The 21,054-nt window shown below is 37.3% G+C and overlaps 1 protein-coding gene across 1 annotated transcript in view; it reads right to left on the bottom strand.

The window, feature by feature from the left end:
* LOC149267645 (dol-P-Man:Man(7)GlcNAc(2)-PP-Dol alpha-1,6-mannosyltransferase-like) overlaps positions 1 to 21,054 on the bottom strand; it is a 476,648-nt gene that overhangs the window by 222,157 nt on the left and 233,437 nt on the right. The window contains exon 10 of the mRNA XM_089433784.1: positions 9,630 to 9,701. Within this exon, the coding sequence (XP_089289910.1) occupies positions 9,630 to 9,701 (72 nt within the window). The remainder of the gene's footprint in view (positions 1 to 9,629; positions 9,702 to 21,054) is intronic.

The following is a 21,054-nucleotide window of genomic DNA, read 5'->3' as shown; positions in this document are numbered from 1 at the left end:
TTGATCTCCGCCTCCTAGAAGTTACAACCATAGCAATTTAGATTAATACCCATTAATTATTTTAATTTCCTAAGTTTAGACTTAGGGTCCCATTAAAAATAATTAATTAAGAACTGTCTCCAAGTGGAATTTCCCAAAACGATTTCTGGCTATCGGAGAATGCATATGTATAAGCCTCCCTACAAATTTTGAGACTTAGAGCACATCCGATGCTGCTAGAAATCAGCACAAAAAAATACTACCCACAAGTTTGCATACTGTGCAACAAAGACTACCTTCAGGGTTGAAATAGTCTCCACAGGGCTGCTATAACAGGTCTGCAAATAGGTATTGCAGTAGGTCTGAAATGTCTTCAGTACTTCTGCAAATGAGTGTAAATACAAATGACAAAACTTGATTTTATTGCTTCACAAGAGCTTTGGTCTAATGAAATTACAGGTCCAAAGATCAGTCAAATACTTTCTCACAAATCTGCAACAAATGTGTCTCCAATTCAGGTCTAAAATGTAGAGAGAAATCTCAGGTCTGAGCTTAAAAAAAAAACGAATTTATAGGCCTGTTAGGGCCAAAATTTCAGGTTCAGTTATCACAGGGAAGGCCGAAATTCTTCACAGAAAAATAGGCTGAAATTCTGATGTATTTCAAGCTCAAATTTGCTCCAAACGAATCACACACAAAAAAAATGTTTCAAGCGTAATAGGCCTGCACACTTTAATTGGTTGCAATAGATCAACTGAATTTTGTTCGTTAACTCCTTGTACTTGTTGAAGTTTCTAAGTTTAACAGTTAGAAACCCTCCATTTCCTTCCTACTTGTTTTGATTGATTAACAAGTTATTTACCATGTAAATACTGAAAATAAACACAAGTACATGCTCAACACATTACAGATCATTAACTGAAGGAAACAGAAACAAGCACACAAATGACACCATTATTTTTGGACTAATGTCCCCAGAAAAACCCAATGCGGAAAAATTGGTGTAGCTATCTGAGGGTTTGATTTATTAAGCAATTTCAGAATACAATTTGGGTGCCAAAACCAGCTCACCCAACAGAGAAAAATCTCGGCAGTAGTACCTCTCCTTCGGAGACAGATGCTCCAGCTGAAACCCCGGATAAACACTCTGACGACTCCTCAGCTCCAATCTGCCCGACGAAAAACCCCAGCGTCAGCGTCTAAGGGCTGCGTCAGCCTCTTCTGCCCTCTGCAACATCTTTCCTGGCAGTTCCAACTGTCCCTGACAGTTCCGACTTCTACGCTCTGCGTCAGCTTTCCTGACAGTTTCGGCTTCTACCCTCTGTGTCAGCTTTTTTCGCTATTCCGGCAGTTCCCGACAGTTCCAGTTGTTCCCAGTAGTTCCGGCTTCTACCCTCTGCATCAGCTTTCCCGACTGCTGCACTGATCCTCCCGGCACTATCTTTGCCACTCTACTTCTGTATTCACTGCCCCTCAGTTGCAATTCCAGATCACTCTCTCAAATTTCTCAGCGAACCCAGCCCCAGAAAGTCGAAATCTTGATCTTTTGGTGTGTTCTCCAAATGACCCTCAAGCCTCCTCTTATACTTTTCTCGTTGACAAATCAACAGCCAAGATTAAGTCCCTAATGAACGGCTAAAATTAGATCTGGCTTGATCCATGACTTTTGGACCATTTTAACACAATTTTATATTAATTCACATTAATATTTTAATTTCCCAAAGTTTAGACTTAGGGACTCCATTAAAAATATTAATTATTTTAAAAATTTAATATCTCCCAAACTGTTTAAAATCTGCCCAAACCCTTTCTAGGTATTGGAGATCTCATGTGCCTTAGCCTCTCCACCAAATTTTGTGGCTAGAGCACATCCGATGCTACCCCAAATCAACACTCCCTCTTAGCGAGGATTGTGCTCTAGCAATACCCCTTACTGAGTATTCTCTGATCATTCGACATTGGTCCCTGATGCTAGGCCTGCTGCTAATCATCTGTACTGCTACATCTCGTATTGCCACTCATGGCTCTGCCACTGCCACTGCTGCATCTGTACAATAGCTCCCTCTGCATCCGTGCTACTTCCCATGGCCCTGCCACTGCCACTACTGTGTCTGCACTGCATCCCCTCTCATCATGCTGCATCGTGTTGCCCATAGCATTGGCTTTGTCTTCACCTCAGCCCTGATACCATGTTAATTTTAGGCAACAATGGTATGTTCTATGCTTTAGAGCAATTTTACTTCAATTTGTTTATTAGCCCAGTATCAATATTCAGATTAGCAATCACATCAACATGATAGTAAAATGCAGATAGAACAAAAACATAAATAGTAGAAGACAAACCAAGACAAGAGGACACAAGATGTGGCACCAGCCAAGGACAAACCCCAATGTGGGTAAACCTTTGATCAAATCTTCTTTTAGTCTTCAATAGTTTAGTAGAGAGAGAGTACAATTTACAAATCTGATAATTTATAACAGCAGCAAAAGAGCCCTAACCAAAAAAGTCAACGCTGATCAACATGGCAGATTTGACCCTCAGCGAATCGGTCAACTTCAGTGTCTAAACAGGAAGATAAAACAACCCTCAGAACAATCAAATTCAGCCTAGTCAAAGTCTGGTCAAACAACCCACCTGCAGTCAGCCCTAGCTATAGTCAACACTGGTCAACAATCAACGTGTTGTCGCACAGATTGTCACGACAACGCTCAGACCGGGGGCTATCACCTTGATCCCCAATCTCTCCGTTTAAGCCTGTCTCCCGCGGCTAAGGGGGGTAGACCCTATGGGACAATAGATGACCAACTGTGGATAGTTGGGTTGGGAGACACAACAAGGCGATTTAGCACCTGATTGATTTTAGGAATTAATGTACCAGTGCCTTATGTGGTTAATGATTAAATGATTATTTATTAGATGTTGCAGAAGTATAAACCATGTAAAACAATCATTTATCATCAAATAACCCAAATGATGTAAGATTTTCAACAAATGCACAACGCCTTAACGATGATCCAACAATTAAACTTCAAGAAAAATTAAATGCTTTAAATGATCATAAAATTTAAATGCTGACCAGCTACCACTTTCATATAGCCAACTTGTAAATAAACATTTTAAGTGCGTTTAGCTATAGAAAAATGGACCACAAAAAATGAATTTTCAATTTTTTTATTAAGCTTTTTCAAAATATTTTTTAATTTTTATATTTTTAAATATTTTTATTTTTTTTATTTTCCAAGAATAAAACAAACTAAAATCTTAATAAAACTAAAATAAATAAAACTTAAAACTATTCTAAATTAAACTAAACTAAATAAAACTTAAAATTATTAAAATTTAATCCTAAAATCAAATAAATCTAAACAAAATATGAAGAAAAATTTTATGATTTTTTATTTTTTATTTTTTATTTTTAAATAAAATTATAACATTAAGATAAAACAAAACTAATATCTAAAATTCTAAACAAAAACTCGAAAAGAGGCCTAAAGATCAACTTTTTATGATTTTTTTTTTTTTAGTGTCAAAATTTCAAACAACTAACTAAATATAAAATCTAAATAAAACCTAAAGCTAATCTAAACTAAACTAACATCTAATATATATGAAACAAAATATGAATGCTAAGTTAAATGAAAACTAAATAGAACAAAAAGGAAAGTTCATAAATCTTTTTATTTTTATGATTTTTTTTATTTTTTATTTTTTTATTCTTTGTATTTTTAAATGAAATAAAACTAATTCTAAACTAGATGAAAATTAAAATATATTAAAATATCTAATTCTAAAGAAAACTCAGATCTAACTTAACAAAATCAAAATCTAATCTAGTTCTAAACAAAACAAAAGATTAAAACTTTTTATGCCCCTTTTTAATTTTTTAATTTTTATGATTTCTTTGATATTGTAATTTTTTTTTTGTGGAGATTTTTGGTTTAGGTCAAAATCAAAAGAAACTAAACTACAACAAAAATTTAATTTTGAAACTAAAATTAAAGTACATAGAATTACACGCACAAAACTAAACTAAAATGAAAATGAAAAACTTCAGCCGCAAAACCTAAGGTCAAAAATGAAATTTGACGGATATACAAATGAGTGCATACAACTAACCTTCGCTGCAAACTTTAGAGCTATATAAAAATAAATAAATCAAAATCGAAAAATAAACACTAACCCTAACCAAACATACGTGGTGAAATGAAAATCGTAAATGTGTGGCTGCAGGAATGATGCTTGACGGCACGCAGAGAAACTTGAGCATGGAAGGACTGTGTTTGCTGCATTTGCTGGCGAAATAGGCTGCAGGTGAGGGTCTGCGGGTTTTGTACTGGAGCTTGTGATGCGTTTTGCAGATCTGAAAATCGATAAAAAATGATATGCTAACCTCAGAACCTGATCATGCCAATCCACGCAAAACAAATCTTTGACCTTTTTTTTTTTACTTGTCGTTTGATGTGCAGGTTCAAAGAACGATTGGTGATGGCAGTAGCAAAGAGGAACTCACACGTTTCTTTTTTTATTTTTTTTGGACAGGTGATGAGGATTGAGACTGTGTGGAGGAAGAACGTGGTTGTGGCAGCGGGTTAGGCGTGTGGGGAGAACACTGGTTTACAGCTGCGATGAAGGCAAGAAGATACAGCGTGATGGATTTGGATGTACGTGGGAAGAAATGCTGTTACTGCAGGCAGAATGGAGAGTCTTGAATGCAATTTGCAGGTTTGATGGGTTTGATAGCAGTGTTGAGGGAGGATCAACATGAGGAGGGAGAGAGGACTGGCAGAAAGGAGAGACGGCAAAAAGAGAACACGTGGAAAAATAAGGACGCAGAAGGGTTTGATGGAGCTGCATGGATAGATGCGGATCTGGCTGTGTGTAGGTCCAGAATGGAGCAGAAAGTGACTGCGTGGGGCAAGCTAAACGTTTGGAGCAATGGCAGCAGCAGAAAGATGGATCAGAAAACCCTCTAGATTCTCCAGTAAATTTTAAATCACCCTGCATTCAGATTTGTCTGATGGAAGCTCTGAATTTTTTCTCAAAACCTGTACCTGCAACCTGTAATGGAAAAAAGAAACAGAAAACCCAGAAGTAAAATGTGCCAGAAACAAAACTGAAACCCTAAATCAGCTAAATAATTACAACATTTACAGATTTTCGACTCTTAAGCAACCAGATTTGTCAATAATCACAGTCATATTATCAGAATTTAATTTTAATGTGAGATACTTCAGAAAACCCTGCATGCACTCATAAAAAAAATTTTCAGATGATAAGCCCGGGATTAAAACTAGCTGGGCTCTTTCAGAAAACACAATCCAAGGGTTGGCTGGTTCAGCCGAGAACTTCCTCTAACACCCGGTAAAGTCAAAACTAAGATTTCCTACACAGGTTAAAATCAACCATTAACATAGAGGGAGAAAACAATAGTGAAATCCAGATCAAATGGAAATACCTGCCATTATATTTCAGAATCTAAACTACCATTCAAACCCCAAAAATCAGACAAGATCGCTGTGCCTGAAATCAATCTTCATCAAGCTAAAGTCAATAGCTGAAAATAAAATTATGCAGAAAAATAAAACATCTTACAGCATTCCCAGAATAGTAACACCAGCAAGATTTTTAACCCCAAAGTCTTTCTTTATTGCACAAAAATGACTACAAGAGAGCTTTCTTTAGCACCAGACTCTCAGATCCAATCTGATCTCAAATGACCCCTAGCACCCTATTTAAATGAAAAATTCCCAACGGCTAGTTCGAGTGATCCATGTCAAACTAATCTCAACCGTTGATGAGGATCAAGATTTCTTTTAATCTCATCCGTCGAATTTTTAAATGCATTTTAATATATTAAACAATTAAAATTCTGCATTTATTTACTCAAAAATTTGACTTATTATTATTTTATTATTTTATTTTATTTTTTAAATTTTATTTTATTTTTTAAATTTTATTTTATTTTATTTTTTATTATTTTTTTAATTTTTTTTTTTAAATGGATCCTCGAACTTAACCTTTGGAAAAAATTACTGAGGACCTAAGACTTAGGACTTAGGACTTATGAAGGGATTAAAACATTTTCTAACCCTCAAGACATTTTACATCATGACTTTTACAATTTTACATCTCAAGGGGGAAAACCCATTTGACATAGACCCTCATGGACCACCCAGTTCTGCGACCAAATATAATCTAACAGATCAACACACTAGGATTCCCCTAAGATTCTAATGACAAAATTCATTCTGGCTTTGGGGTTAGGTTGAAGAAAAACTCTGCCGATCATGGATCGATGAGACAAAAAACCTTCTGGAACGTAGATTATCACTAGAAAATTAGGTCCACCTAGGCAATTTACATACATGACTCAACTCTGCTAAGATTATTTACAATTTACACATGCAGACTGGGTTTACAACATAACATGATCAGGTCGACGATTACTGTCGAATGGCATGGAAACGTTGATCAAGCGCTATCCCTTTTGCGAAGAAAAGGGGGTGTACTGCGTAGTGGTCAACACAACGTTTGGTCAAACTGTTCAGAAATTCGGACTCCTGAAATTTCGGACGTGTGGAGAGAGAGAGAGACGTGTTAAGATGAGTGTGTCCAAATGAGGCTAAGTCACCTTCTATTTATATGCAACGTTGAGGATGAATAGACGTGACTATTAGGCTTCTGAGCCTACATAAGTTTGCTGGCAAACCTTGACAATTTGACCATAATCAAAATAAATTCATAACTTCATTTGTACATGTCAGAATCGGATGTTCTTTAGATCAATCGTACACCTCTCGGAGAAAGGAATCCAAGAAAAATATTAAATGTCATAAATAAGATGACCCATGTGGAGTTTGGCCCTAGTTGCCAATTTTAACAGGGTCCCAATGCCTTAACAACATGATCTACTTCTACCACAATCTACGATTGTGGGTGAGGCAACTTCAAAAGACACCTGATATGGAGGCCATCACATTGGATGTGATTGATACAACCACTGCATGGAGGATTGAGGCTGAGAGGGCTGTCATGGAATAGGCCCCTGATTGGTTAGAGGAGGAGACAATGGAGGAGGTAGCCTTTACAGAGGAGAGAGAGGTAGTAGAGGAGGAGGAGGAGCAATGGGAGGAGGAGGTGACACCAACTACCATGGTCACCAGTAGAGGACGTAATCCACTTTGTCCTACTTCTTCTAGAGGACATCAAAGTCCAATGCTAGCTCAAGGGCCTTCTTCATCTAGAGGAAAATCCATTACATTTTCTCGCAAAAGGGGCAGAGGAAACCATTATTTAAAAGTTAGAATGAACTTAGTGATTCATTTCATTTTACATGATTCATGATATGAGATACATTTATTATATTTTTTGTTGATATTTTGAGGCTGAATCAGGGCTCAGGATTATGGACACGATTCACTGTCATGTATGATGTAGCACTAGACATCTTATACATCTTATATATTAGCTTTCTTTTCATGTTTATGTGTCAATGCATTTACTTTATGTTGTGGATGCTTTAGACACTAAAAAAAACTAAAAAAAGATTAATACTTTTGTATTTTTTTAGTTTTGTCAATGTTTACCAATTTTTTCCCGATTTGTACGATTTTTTCTTTTTTTTCGGACCCTCGCAGATTTTATCACGATGTCAATGTTCGCAACATTGTTTCACACAACCTAAATACAAAATTATCCATTTGTGAACAGAGAGAGGTTAAAACTAATAACTAGAGATAATAACTAATTTCATGCATTAGGAACATTAACCAACAAAAAGGCAAAATCTAGATTGCTCACAATGATATGAAATGTTCTAAGCAATGTGGAAAAAGTCGAAGTCGGGATTAATTCAGCAAGGGTCCAAAAGTTGAAAAATTTGTCAAAGTTAGGAGTTTTTTGAAAAAGTCGGCAAAATTAAAAAAACACAAAATTATTCATTTTTTAATATTTTTTTTAACATCTAGAGTATCCACAACATCAAATAAATGCATTTCCACATAAACATGTAAAGAAAGCTAATATATAATATATATATGAAGTCTAGTGCTACATCGCATATCAAAATAGTGAATCAACTCCTGGATTTTGAGACCTGTCTGAGTCTCAACTCTCAAGAGTCAAAATATCAACAAAAAATATAATAAATGTATATCATGAGTCATCTAAAAGTCATCAAGTAATCAGTCACTGAAATCCTCTTCCCCTTTTAATTTTTGCTTTTGCTAAATGTATTAATAAATAAGGCATGCATTTATTCAGTAGATTGTAATCTGCTTGGGTAATAAGGTGTCAGGTGGTAGGTCCAATGAAAATTAACAGTGAGTATCACAGTAGATGTGAAAATTAATGCTTGGTGACTCCAAGCTGCTTATTTTCTGAGAAAGTAGTAGATGTCAGAATACTAACCTAGCCTTGGCATCTATTATTCAAAAACTCTTTGAGGTAAAATCCACTTCTGATACATAACCTTTCCCCACATTTACAGGGAGTTCACCACTAAAGAAGATTCCCTTTCAAAACTTGCTCTCATTGCAGGAAGGATCTTTGCTGTCACAAGATTTCACAGGTACTTTGTTCCTGTCTGAAAAATGGGTTCTTTTTTGAGGCACTGGTTTTGTTTTTTTGGACAAGTTGTTGCTGTTTGATCTTCATGACCTCCTCTTTGTTGTTTCTTCTGGAAGCATTCAACAACTATAACAATGTTTTTGATGGTGTGGGGTTCTTTCTACGGAAGACTATTGTATGCATGTCCTTTTGGTACTTTTGTAATCTTTTGAAGGGGCAGTGACTGTTAGAGTCTGGATCACTGAAACCCTGGAGGCTTAGCCAATGTATACTTTGTTTTCTAACTAGAAATATGAAGTATAAAGATTTGTTTTTCCTTGGAAAACAAAATCATATCCTAACCTCAAAACTAACATATTACAAATGAGACTGCTATGCTCACAAGAAGTATGACAAACAATACAATGCAATAACTTGAAAATGCATGGATGGAAGCTTCAATTTACAGTTTTTTCACCTTTGCGGCCTCTTTATCCGTGGCCTGGGAAGGGAGGTCGACTTTTTGGGTCAACTCCCAATTAAATCGGGAGTATAACGAAAAAATCACGATTTTTTCGTTTGTAAAAAAGTCGCCAAAAAGTCGGGGGATTAAATCGTTTAGTTCAAAAAATTGCGTTTTGAGGATTAAATCGCGATTTTTTGCAGACTTTTTCCACACTTCTAAGTTTCATCCATTTCCATTATCTTTATGGTCTGATAGGATATTTTATTTATTTATTTAGTAATAGAACGATGACATGACAAAAATGTAAGAATACCATATTTATATTTTGATTTCAATTGAAAAATTGGCATGAGAAAATTTTCAATTATATCCAAAGATAACATTTCACACAAGCTAAATACAAAATTATCCATTTGCAAACTGAGAGAGGTTACAAGTAATAACTGGAGATCATAACTAATGTCATGCGTTATGAACATTAACCGACATAAAAACCCAATCCAGATTGTTCACAATGATATGAAATGTCCCAAGTTTCATCCATTTCCATTATCTTGATTTTCTGATGAGAAATTTATGATTTATCAATATAAGTATGACGAGACAAAAAAGTAAGAGCATAACAGAAAAACTTACAAAGCATAGTGGGAATGCCGCCAACATTGATCGTGGAAGAGCTGACGTAAAATACCAATGCACTGGAAATACCTGAGCAGATTCATAGATAAAAGGCCAACCTCATAATAGCTTTTCTCTACACATATTTTTGCAAGCATTTCAAATATAATCAAATATCTGGGATTCTAAATGATGATTAAGATACCCTTCTTCCAAAAAACACTTCTCATGAAAGATTGTAAATCTCAGTAGTAGAGAGAATTTGAAATAATAGATAGCTATTAATGTATTTAAAAAAAAATAGATAACGTAAATGCTTCTGGTATCAAAGAATGTTTATGTTCTAGTTTTATTATTGTCAATACTTTGTGAAAATGATTGATAATATTTTTCTTGTAAAAATTATAAATTTAACTTAAAAACTAGAAAATTATTTTACTAGGAATTTGATGAAGATAAAGCTGGTCTTGAATATGAACAATGAAATAAAAATAATGGATTTAAAAAATCTCATGTTTATCCCATGGTTACATTATATTATATTTTGTTAAATTGAAATCATTTCTATGTAAGCATGGTGGATATAAATGGATCTATGTGTGAAACTAATTTGAAATAAACTATTTCTTCTCTTTTTTGGATGGATGTGTTGAATGGTGTTGTCATTGATGGAAACACACATACTCCCACTGCGATTAATGCTCTGGCTGTCTCCATGTTTCCGATCTTACTTTCCTGATTTTTCTCCCCCTTTGACATCAATGGCAAAGGAATACTCCCTCTGACGAAATATCTCCCTCTGTGTTCTTGCAATATACCTTTCTTCCCTTTGACTGCTTCTCTCCCCCTGACATGCTATGCCTCTCATAGCTTATCACAACTGATTGCACCTGTCAATATGCATTATTGAAAATATTTACCTCTATGATAGAGACAGCGAGTCCTTCTTGACAGCTTGTCCATGACTTTTCCTTCCAAAAGTGCTACACCACACAATGCTGATTACAGTTCTGGCGACTTCTTCACATTTGCCATCTGAAGGATAGATCTTCAACTTTGCAACCACTGCTACTTAGACTGCCCCTCTTAAATATTTATAGGACAGGAAATCTTAATGTTGGATTATTCAGAACAATGTATAAACCAACTCTACAACCGGATCATCCTGAACTGAGATATCTTCCATAGTACTTGTGGATTCATCATGGCTTTGCTACTTTAGAAATCGTGAGAGCACGACCACCAGGATTTCTACATTTTCCTGATCATCTTGCTTTTGTTTTCTTCTCCAAACTTTCTTGTACCTGATATTAGAGGTCTCCTTCATGGAAGATTCCATCATGTATCTGCAATCACAAGCTATATATCCATAGACATGGCATTTGAAGCATTCTATATGGTACCTGTGTTGAAAGAATTTGTTATTGATGTCAAAGGGTGCCTTGATAAAGATAAAAAACAGATAGGCTGAAAGGAGACTCCAAGATCTTTCCAATGAGTATTTACTTGCCTTTTAACTCCCCTTCATCAAAGAGAAACATTCTTTAAGGAACAAAAAGACCTAATTTAGCCCTTGACAGGTCAGTCCCATTGCCAAGAGACATGTTTCATGAGAGGACAAATTTGTATAGATATAAGTCGTGGCTCCTCATTCCATCCAACTCAGTCAAGCATAAAAAGAACACATTCAATATGAGGCAAGATAGAAAAGTTTCACAACTCATGAGCCAGGAGCAGATTAAGTAAGGAAGATGAGGGTCTCATTGGGTTTCTTGTCATACTTTTATGGGTTTTTCGTGGGTTCTTGGATCATATTTGAACAAAGTTTTGACCCACGTACATCCACCTTGAGCACACCTCTGAGCAGAAAATTTTCAGCCTTCATTTCAGTAGTAACTCAGTGTCATGATCCCAACAAATATTTTTTCTAAGGAGAACTCGCAATTTTGCAATTTTGGCAATTGATAAATCTTTTGGCATTTGAACTTAGGGAAAAGGGGTATGGAGGCATAAATTAATTTTGAAAAAGCGGAAAAAGGCCAACTTAGGAGAAATGAAAATTAAAATGTTGGTGGGTTGTGGGGGCCACCCAAAAGGGAAATCGAACCCCTTGGAGAAATTTGAACCACAAGAGAAGGGAGGCAAAAAGGGGAGTTCGAACTAGTGGGCCCACAAGGAGGAGAAGGGCAACAATTATAAATAGGAGAGGAGAACTCATTTTTGGGGTTCCTTGATTGTGCATTTTCAGACTTAGAGTTTGCTTGAGTTGTTTAGCCAAGTCAACTAGTGTTGCTTAGCACAAGGATTTCCAAGTGGAAAATCCCAACTCTCTTTCGGTGAACTGAGAGTGTCACCCTAGGAGAGAATTTGGAGTTGATTGGAGGGTCAATTTTCTAGCTATTACGAGCCATCTCACCACTTGCTTCATCTAGTGCGTGTTTCCTAGAGGATGCAGAGGCAGAAATTCATAGAGCTTGGAAGAGGGGATTCCGAGGGAGCAGCACTTGAAGAAATTGCAGAGATTTTCCTTGAGGGAGAACAAGTCACTTGGGTGATTTGCAGAGCTAGAGATTGTTGCAAATGAGAAGGCCAAATATGTCACTTCTAGGGCCTACGCAAGGTACTTTCTAGGCATAATTGCAACACAGGAGTTGGAGCAAGATTTTGAGCAGGAGTGGGGCAGGAATTCCACACATAATTCTGGGAATATTTTTGCAGAGAATGTTTGGCCATTTGATGGAGGATTTGGAGCCAAAGTGCAACAATATTTCTAGGTTGGCCGTGTTGGAAAATGTAACTCGGTTCGGTCTTCATGATTGTACTTGAAGTCAAAATGTAATATATTTGTCAAGAGAAAAGCAAAAATAATTTTTATTATTATTGAAATTGACTTGTTAAAGCATGGGTTTCATGCTTGGGTCAAATGTATAGGTCAAGCCTCCATTGTAGGCTTTAGGTTATTGTCAAAGTCAATTTGTAAAGACTCCTCCATCCATCGAAGTCTCCTTGTTATTGAAAGAACCCTCATGAAGTCGGCCTCCCTCAAAAGATCACATGTCGGCTTAATTCATTGACACAACTCTTCATATATTCATGTCGGCTCATTAAAGATGGACAAACAACTATATATATGTGTGTAGGGTCTTCGCTCAAAAGGACAGAATAGAGCTCACATTTTTTTAAAGAGTCTCTTTCGGTAATCAAAGTTCGGATATAATTTTAGAGACATAATTCAGGTAATAAGTTCGGATATCACAATATGATGACTTCAGTTTGGTGCCACTTTAGAAGGAGAGGCCTGTTGTCATTACAGAGATAAACTCATATTACAGTGAATTCAATTCGGTGCTATCATAGTGACCTTAACTCGGTGCTCTCACATCATCTTAGTGCTATTACAATGACTTCAATTCAGTGCTATTACATTGATGCTTTCACATTATCTCGGTACTATTATAATGATGCTATCACAGTGGATAAAGGAGCTCATATTGGTTGCAGAGGTGATCTCTTCAAAGACAAGTGTGAGGAAGACTGACAGCTACAGGAGCCATGGAACTGAAGCATGACAAGGTTGACTTGATGGATGCAGGATGTCTTGGTTTAGATTGTAAGGGTCTTGGTCATCTCATCGTTTGAATCTACTAAAGGAAGAATTTGTGACTGGGTTTTCCCCTCGAGGGGTGTTTTGCGCTAGCAGTGTGCCTACATCTTGTGTTCTCATCTATTTGTTGCTTGGCATTAATCTCGATGAAAAAAAATATAATTAAAAGATCTAATACTAATAATGAGAACATCACAAGTTAATGTCATAATAAGGGAAAACGTTTAATTGCCACCCTTATGGATTTCCAACATGGTATCGAAGCTATGGTCAAGGTCAAACGCAGTTTGAAGAGCAGTTTTTACATCTTTGAAGCTCCCTCAGTAAGAAGTTTTGTTTGCATGTGTCTTAAAGATCATGACAATTAAATCAAGATCCCTCAAGGTGACAACACGGTGATATTTTAGTGCTACCAAAGAACGGAAGTTTCGGTGCCATCTCAAAGAGGAAGTTTCGATACTACTACAGTGAGACAGTTTGGTCCTTTCAAGAATGGGTTCTAAGCATTTCATTTCGGTGAAGGCACATTTGATGAAAATATGACTTCGCTATATATATATTGCAGAAGATGGTTTCAATGCTACCACTGTGACAAGATCTCAGTGCAATGATAATAATCTCGATATGTTTTCAGTGACCACAGAACTCGCACTACAATGAGACTCTCAGTGATATATTACAGTAAGGAGATCTGGTAATATTACAGTAGTATCACAATGAAGAAATTTGGATCAACCTTCAAAGAATAAGGATCGATGAATTCACAATCTAGAAGAGATATATATTGCTCAAAAGGTTTTACTTCAGTGATATCTCAGAAGTAAGTACAGTGTGAAGTTCAAATTCATCACAGTGAAGAAATTCGGACAATAGAATAATTCGGATTATCTTAAGGAATTAAGTTTGTAAGTCAAAACAACTTCAGAAATGGAAGAAGTCACTGTCACAATCATAAAGAAGATTTCGGGCTCATTGATGTGTTGAAGCACTAAATGCTGAAGTAGTGATAAGATTGAAGCAATGATATCTGCATACAGTGAAGTAACACATTCAGTCTACAACTTGTTGAGGAAAAGGATCTCAAAATAGCTGCCTATGGAAATCTTCCAATGATCTGAGGTATCTATGACTACAAGAAGTATTTAGGTTGAAGAGAACTCAAAGTCTGGAAAGCACTAAGAACAAGCTCAAGGAACTTGTTGACACCTAATCATTGGGATTGGGTGAATATATGTAAAACAGTGTAAATAGTAAATAAGGAGAATAGGAATATGAAGAGACACTAGGAGATGAAGCCCAAGAGTCTCTCCCTCCATGAATATATCCAAGAAAAATCTTAATGCAAAATCACAATTTGCATTGTGGAGTTACATATTGGCCTGACATGGTACTAGAGCCAACTACATTTTTTAGTTTTCCTGCCCTTGTAACTCCCTTATGCCATTTCTACAGTCTGGCATGCTCTCTGTCCTCTGCATTAGTTTTATTGAATGCATGAATGGTATGCGTTTGGTGAACCCGACGTGATTTTTTTTAACTGTGATGTGGTTTTGGTATGCGTTTGGTAATACAGCAGCACCACACCGCCTCTCAACTCCTCCATACGCTAGTTGTTAATACAGTTCACCACTCTAGTCCATATGCTGCATAACACTTCTCACCTACACATGCCTCTCTCCCAACTACGCACTGCCTCCACAAATGTTGTATATATTATACCACTCAAGCTTTTACAGGTCCTCTCCCTCGAGCCTCGGCCTCACCGACCTAACTTGCATACCTCAGCTGCGGCGCCTCAGCTCCTCCCATGCACAGTGGATGCCCTACGCCTCACTTGCGTACCTCGGATCCTCCCATGCAGAGTCGACGGCCTACACATTGCGCTCCATAGTTGACTCCACAGTCCATACACCCCCCTTCCATATGTGAATCCGCTCCTGGCTTTTTATAACATACCACGCTGCCATACCGGCTTCATCATATCGTTTTCTCCATCGGTTTTGTACGCTGTGTATTATGTTACACGCTCCACCAATATAATGTTGTCGACTCTCATTCAGATCGACTCTGGAAGACAATACTACACAAGACTCTCATTCAATCGTTGAGCTCTCCCCCATATTGCGATGACTCTGGAAGACACTACTACACAAAATACAGATCACAGAAGCCTCAAATCATTAATTTTCAACCTATACAGGAGGGAGAAATTAAGAGAAATTTGATTATTAGAACAATTCAGATCATTGATTGCAAATAAGAAGTCAAATCTCACCTTACCAACCCTAACGTTATTTAAACCTAATGAGTTCTGAATTATTCTCTTATGGATCTATTCCTGATGATGAACCACAGAGGTTGGTTCGAAACGTCGATTCCTACAAACATGAATGCGATGACTCTGGAAGATAAGATAAGATAAGATAAGATAATTTTATTAATGTCCAACAAATGACCATAATAGGTCAATGGAACTGTCGGTTACAAAAGATTACATTATGCAAGTCGGTGGACCAAACGGTCCCCTTTAACATTTCTATTTAAAAGCAAGAAATACATCTAAAAGTAAATGAAGAGTCAAGAAGCTTCGGAACAAAGCGCTACGATGAAGCAGCGAAGGAGAAGAGGAAGAAGAAGAGGGGGGGCGGGGACCCTGTCTAACCCCTACTCCTAACATCCGAGGTCGAGAGAAGAAAACTGAGAGAAGCTCGTCAAAGTCTGCTATCTTGTGGGCATACTGGGCTGTCGTTGATGTCTCCTAGAAGTTCTGAAACGCCTCACAGGGGTGGAACTGATCCTGGAGCGCTGGCGCAGTCTGGTGGGTCGGCCCCCCCGGGACCGTACTGATCTGGTTTCAGTGTCTGTGGGTCGGTCTATGATTCTTTTGGTGCCTCGCGCTGAGGGTAGTGCTCTAAAGAAGTCCGTGATCTTTTGTGTGGTGTCCGGTCTGGCTGGTGGCTGAAGAAAGCGGGCCCGGAATCTGAAGGCCTCCTGGAGATAAAGTGCTAGGCATCTCTGGTCAACATATCTGAGGAAGCTGGACAGGGTCTGAGAAGACCTGAAGAGACAATGGAAACGGCCCCGGATCTCGTAGTATGCAGGGCATCCGAAGATGAAATGTGTCTCTGTCTCTATCTCCTGTAAGTGACAAAGCTGGCAGATCCTATCTGCTCTATCAGTGTGGTGGTCTGTTTCCACCCGGAGTCTGTGAGATCCGACTCTGAGCTGCCCGAGGGGGATTCTAAGGGCATGCATCCAATGCTGGAACGTGTATTGGGGTCTGATGATGAGCCCATCCTTGATCTCCAAGCAATGTTCCGCGTAAAAGGCCATTTTAGGGCGCAACCCATTGGGAGGGTTGGTCCATGTAATCTGAATGTAACGTTTGTAAATATCTTCCTTAATGATTTTATTCAGCTCTTGCTGATTGGGAAGGAGGTGGCCTGGAGCATTCAGAGAGTATTGAAAAGGAGGGAGACGCTCAATCTGGATTCCTGAAGCCTCCAGAATCTCTGTCACACCGGTGTACCAACATTTGGATCGGCCTGTCTGTAAACGGGCGATGTTCTCCGAGGAGCAATATGCTAAATATGGGTATCTGTCACGACCCTCCCTCACTTCTGCCAGGCCACGGAGTCTGTGCAGGAGTGACACTAGCCTGAATATCACCTCTAGGCGGAAAGGTTGAGCCCCGAACTCGGCTAGAAGGATGTGCTGGGGAACTGTCTGCTTGCACCTAATAAAACGGCGTAGAAGGAGAGTCTGGACACGTTCCACTGAAGCCCAATCTGATTCTAGGAGAGAGGGGCCCCAAATTTCTGAGCCATAAAGCACTGTGGGCCGAACCAAAGTATCCATGATGCACATTTTGGACGAGATGTCCTGGAAATGGTGCCGGAAACACTGTCTCTCCAGAAGGGCTAGGGAGCCATACCCTTTGTTGATCCGAGGCTGAAGGGCTGGCCGCAGGCTGAATCGAGGTCCTGAAAACTGAACTCCCAAATATGTATAGGCGCTGACAATCTCGATCTCTTCTCCTTTGAATAGGAAATCAATACTACACAAGACTCTCATTCAATTGTTGACCCCTCCCCCATATACACCCTTCCCTAAATACTTCCTCCCCTATATACTCCCTCTCCCATATATATCCTCCCCCATATAACAACTACACAAATAATATCGCTGTCCTATATATATCAGATTGCAATTTTACACCAGAACTGCATTTTTTTACCACTAGAAGTGCAATTTTTTATATATTGGTAGCAGAGTACATTTTTAAGATAAATTCACTAATATCAATTGTCGAAGTAGTCCTCTCTAGGAAAGAGAACTATCCTGAATGGTCGCGGAAGATAAAACACACTCTCATTTGCAATGAGTTGTGGAAAGGAGTTTGTGTAGGAGAAGGAGATGATGAACCTGCAAAGCCCACCTCAGATAAAGAGATCGCCATTTGGGAAAACAAAAACAACAAGGCCTATGCCTTGATTGCAACATCTATAAATGAAGAGGTGATTCACTATATTTCACCATTTTCAAATGCTTTTGAAGCCTTAAAGCAGTTGAATGAACTCTATGACTCACACTCTGAACTTGAAGTTGTCCAATTAATGATTAAATTGTTCAGTCTTGAAATGAAAAATAATGACCCTCTTGCTTTAGCATCAGAAGTAAGATCTATTATGCATGATATCAAAACCACTGGTGTTCAAATAGACATTCCTCTCATAGCTTATGTCAAGGCACTATCACTAACTTATTCAAATTATCTTGAGTCATTGCAAGAAAGTGGAAACCTCAAGGAGATTACCTTTGACTCCCTTGAGAAGAAGGCTTTTGGGAAGAAGACAACTCCTCAGTCTTCTGAAGAAGTTGTGTGTCTTGCACATAGAGAGAAGAATCATGCTCAAGACTCTTCTAGAGGAAGAGGTGGCCGAAGAGGAAGAGGAAAAATAAATTTTAGATGCAGGGGGGCAGACAATTTCAAGGAGAAAAGTCTGATCTTCATTGCATACCTCAAATAGAGATGGACATGATGCATCTACATGTAAGTTGCCTTGGGACAATATTGAGTAGGAAAGAAATGAAGCCAAAGGTAAAACTCATGACAAAGAGAAAGGTAAAGCACCTGAATCTACTCACTATGTTGTGGTACATTGTAATATTGGAGTAACTGAAGACTTGTTTAATGCTTCACTTGCTTCTTGGAAAAATGATTGGTTGCTTGATTCAAGAGCAGCTTGCCACATGACTTTGAGAAGAGAATTTTTTGAAGAATTTACTGACAATTTTAAAAGAGCAGTATATTTTGTAGACAAATCAAAACTCAAGCCATCAAGGCTTGGCACCATTAGGCTCAAATTGCCTAATCTTCCAGACTTTCTTCTACACGATGCTTTATATCTCCCACAACTAAGGAAAAACTTGTTGTCTTTGGTCCACATCCGCTAGCAAGGACACTCCATTCATATGTTTGACGGCAAGGTTGAGGTCAGAAAAGCATCAGATCACTCACTTGTCATGACGGGGATAGAAGAAAGACTTCTCAAGCTGCAAGGTAACTCTACTCGTGCACAAAAATTCTCATACAATTCTCATTATGATGAAGGTACATTTCCATCAAGTCTTTTATGGCATGCTATATTTGGACACTTGGACTATGACAACCTTTGCTTATTGAAGAAAAATGGTGTTACTGGTTTGCCTACAATTCCTAGAAAACTTAAGGAATGTGATGCTTGTATTCTAGGAAAGCATAGAAAACAATTTTTCATGATTCACATTCCAAAGCACATAAAAAACTTGAACTCATTCATTCCAACTTATGTGGCCCAATGCAAATGGAAATAAATATATGATGGCATTTAGTGATGACTACACCAGAATGTGTTGGGTTTATTTATTGAAGAACAAATGTGATGCTTTTCAAACATTCAAGAACTTTCATGCATGGATTGAAAATGATGCACAATCTTATATTGGATCTATTTGCATTGATAATAGAAAAGAATACACTTCAAATGAATTTTAAAACTATCTTTGCTAGCATGGGATCAAACTTCAAACAATTGTGCCTTATAATCCCCAACAAAACGGAGTAGCTGAAAGAATGAATAGGACAATCTTAAATATGGTACGTTTCATGATATTTTTCAGGAATGTAAAATTGATGTTTTGGGCTGATGCAATTCTATGTGCTATGTATGTAAAGAATATATGTCCATCTAATGCTATTAGAAACAAGACTCATGAAATGTGGTATGGCCACATTCCTTCGGTAAAGCATCTCAGGATCTTTCGTTCCACTTGTTATGCCTTGATACCAAAGGAACAAAGAAACAAACTTGATGCAAGTAGTCCTACGTGTATTTTCTTGGGATATTCAAATACCTCTTGTTGACCACTATGTTGCAACGACCCATAGTAGTACACCCCCTTTTCTTGCAAAAGGGATAGCGCCTGATCGATGTGTTCGTGCCGTCCAGATATCATCATCTTATAATGTAAACCCATTCTGCATGTATATGATGTAAATAATCTCAACAGATCTGTGTCATGTATGTAATTGCCTAGGTAAACCTATTTTTCTAGTGACGATTTACATTCCAGGAGGTTTTTTGTCTCACTGATCCATTCTTAGATGGTCAGTAGAGTTTTCCTTCAGCCTTACCCCAAATCCAGAGTGAATTTTGTCATTGGGATCTTAGGTGAGTCTTAGTGTTATAGATCGAGTCTATGTAAAAGTGATTTGGGAATAATCATAACTATTTGGTTAGGTTATTTATTACAAATTGTTTGGTCTGCTGAATTATATTTGTGTCGCAGAAATGGGTAGTCTATGAGGGTCTATTTCAGATGGGTTTTCCCCCTTCTGATATAAAAGATATGAAAATTATGATGTAAAGTGTATTGAGAGTTGGAAAAATAATTTATCCTCTCATAGGTTAATTAATTAAATTTTCTAGCCAAAAATTAATTAAAATCCTATGCCAGAAAATTTAATTAATTATAGGTCCCAGATAAATTTAAATTTTCCAAAGGCAAAATTCGTTGGTCCTTAAAATTCAAATTTTAAAAGGTCCCAGGACTAAGATAAATTGATTATTTTGCTAAATTTTAAGCCTTTAATCCCCGGGGGTTAAGTCAAAGTCAAATTTTTGAGGAAATTAACTCAAAAATTTTATTTTTGAGTTAATTAAAATGCTTTTAATTGAAAATTTTGAATTTCCTCAAGAATTTAATATTTCGACGGATGAAATTAAAAAAAAAAAATTAATTCTCATCAACGGTCGAGATTGCTTTGACAAGGATCACTCGAACTAGCCATTGGAAGATTTATCTTTATATAGGAGGTCATTTGTTAGTTAATCCATCTAATCTTTGAGTCGTGTGCTAAGTGAAAAGCTCTTTTGTAATCTTTTTACTAAGTCACCTGACACGGGGATTCAGGATACGTAGGATTCGAGATTCGTGGTGTCGGATTCGGACACGCTGACCCCCCGGAACAGGACACGTTAGGACACGTTATATATTATTTTATTAAAAATATATATATATATATTTAAAAAATATACATATATATTAAAAATTAGATATTATCATATTTCTTACACAAATTTTAATTAATTATACAAATTTATTGATTTCAAACATAGATCTTCATCTATAGCTATTAGCATGCATAATACATACAAAATTCAAATAAATGTCAGTGGTACTGGTCACATAAATGATAAATCTATTAAAAATTTAAATCATAATTCATAACTGAAAGACAACTTACAACTACAAGATAGTAAGATAAACACACTGACAACTGTAGTTTTCTCATTA

Source organism: Pinus tabuliformis, chromosome 6 (assembly GCF_031772625.1).
Source record: "Pinus tabuliformis cultivar Carrire ecotype Pingquan chromosome 6, CPIR1, whole genome shotgun sequence".
NCBI classification, from domain to species: Eukaryota; Viridiplantae; Streptophyta; class Pinopsida; order Pinales; family Pinaceae; genus Pinus; species Pinus tabuliformis.
This window is presented reverse-complemented; position numbering and strand designations above follow the sequence as displayed.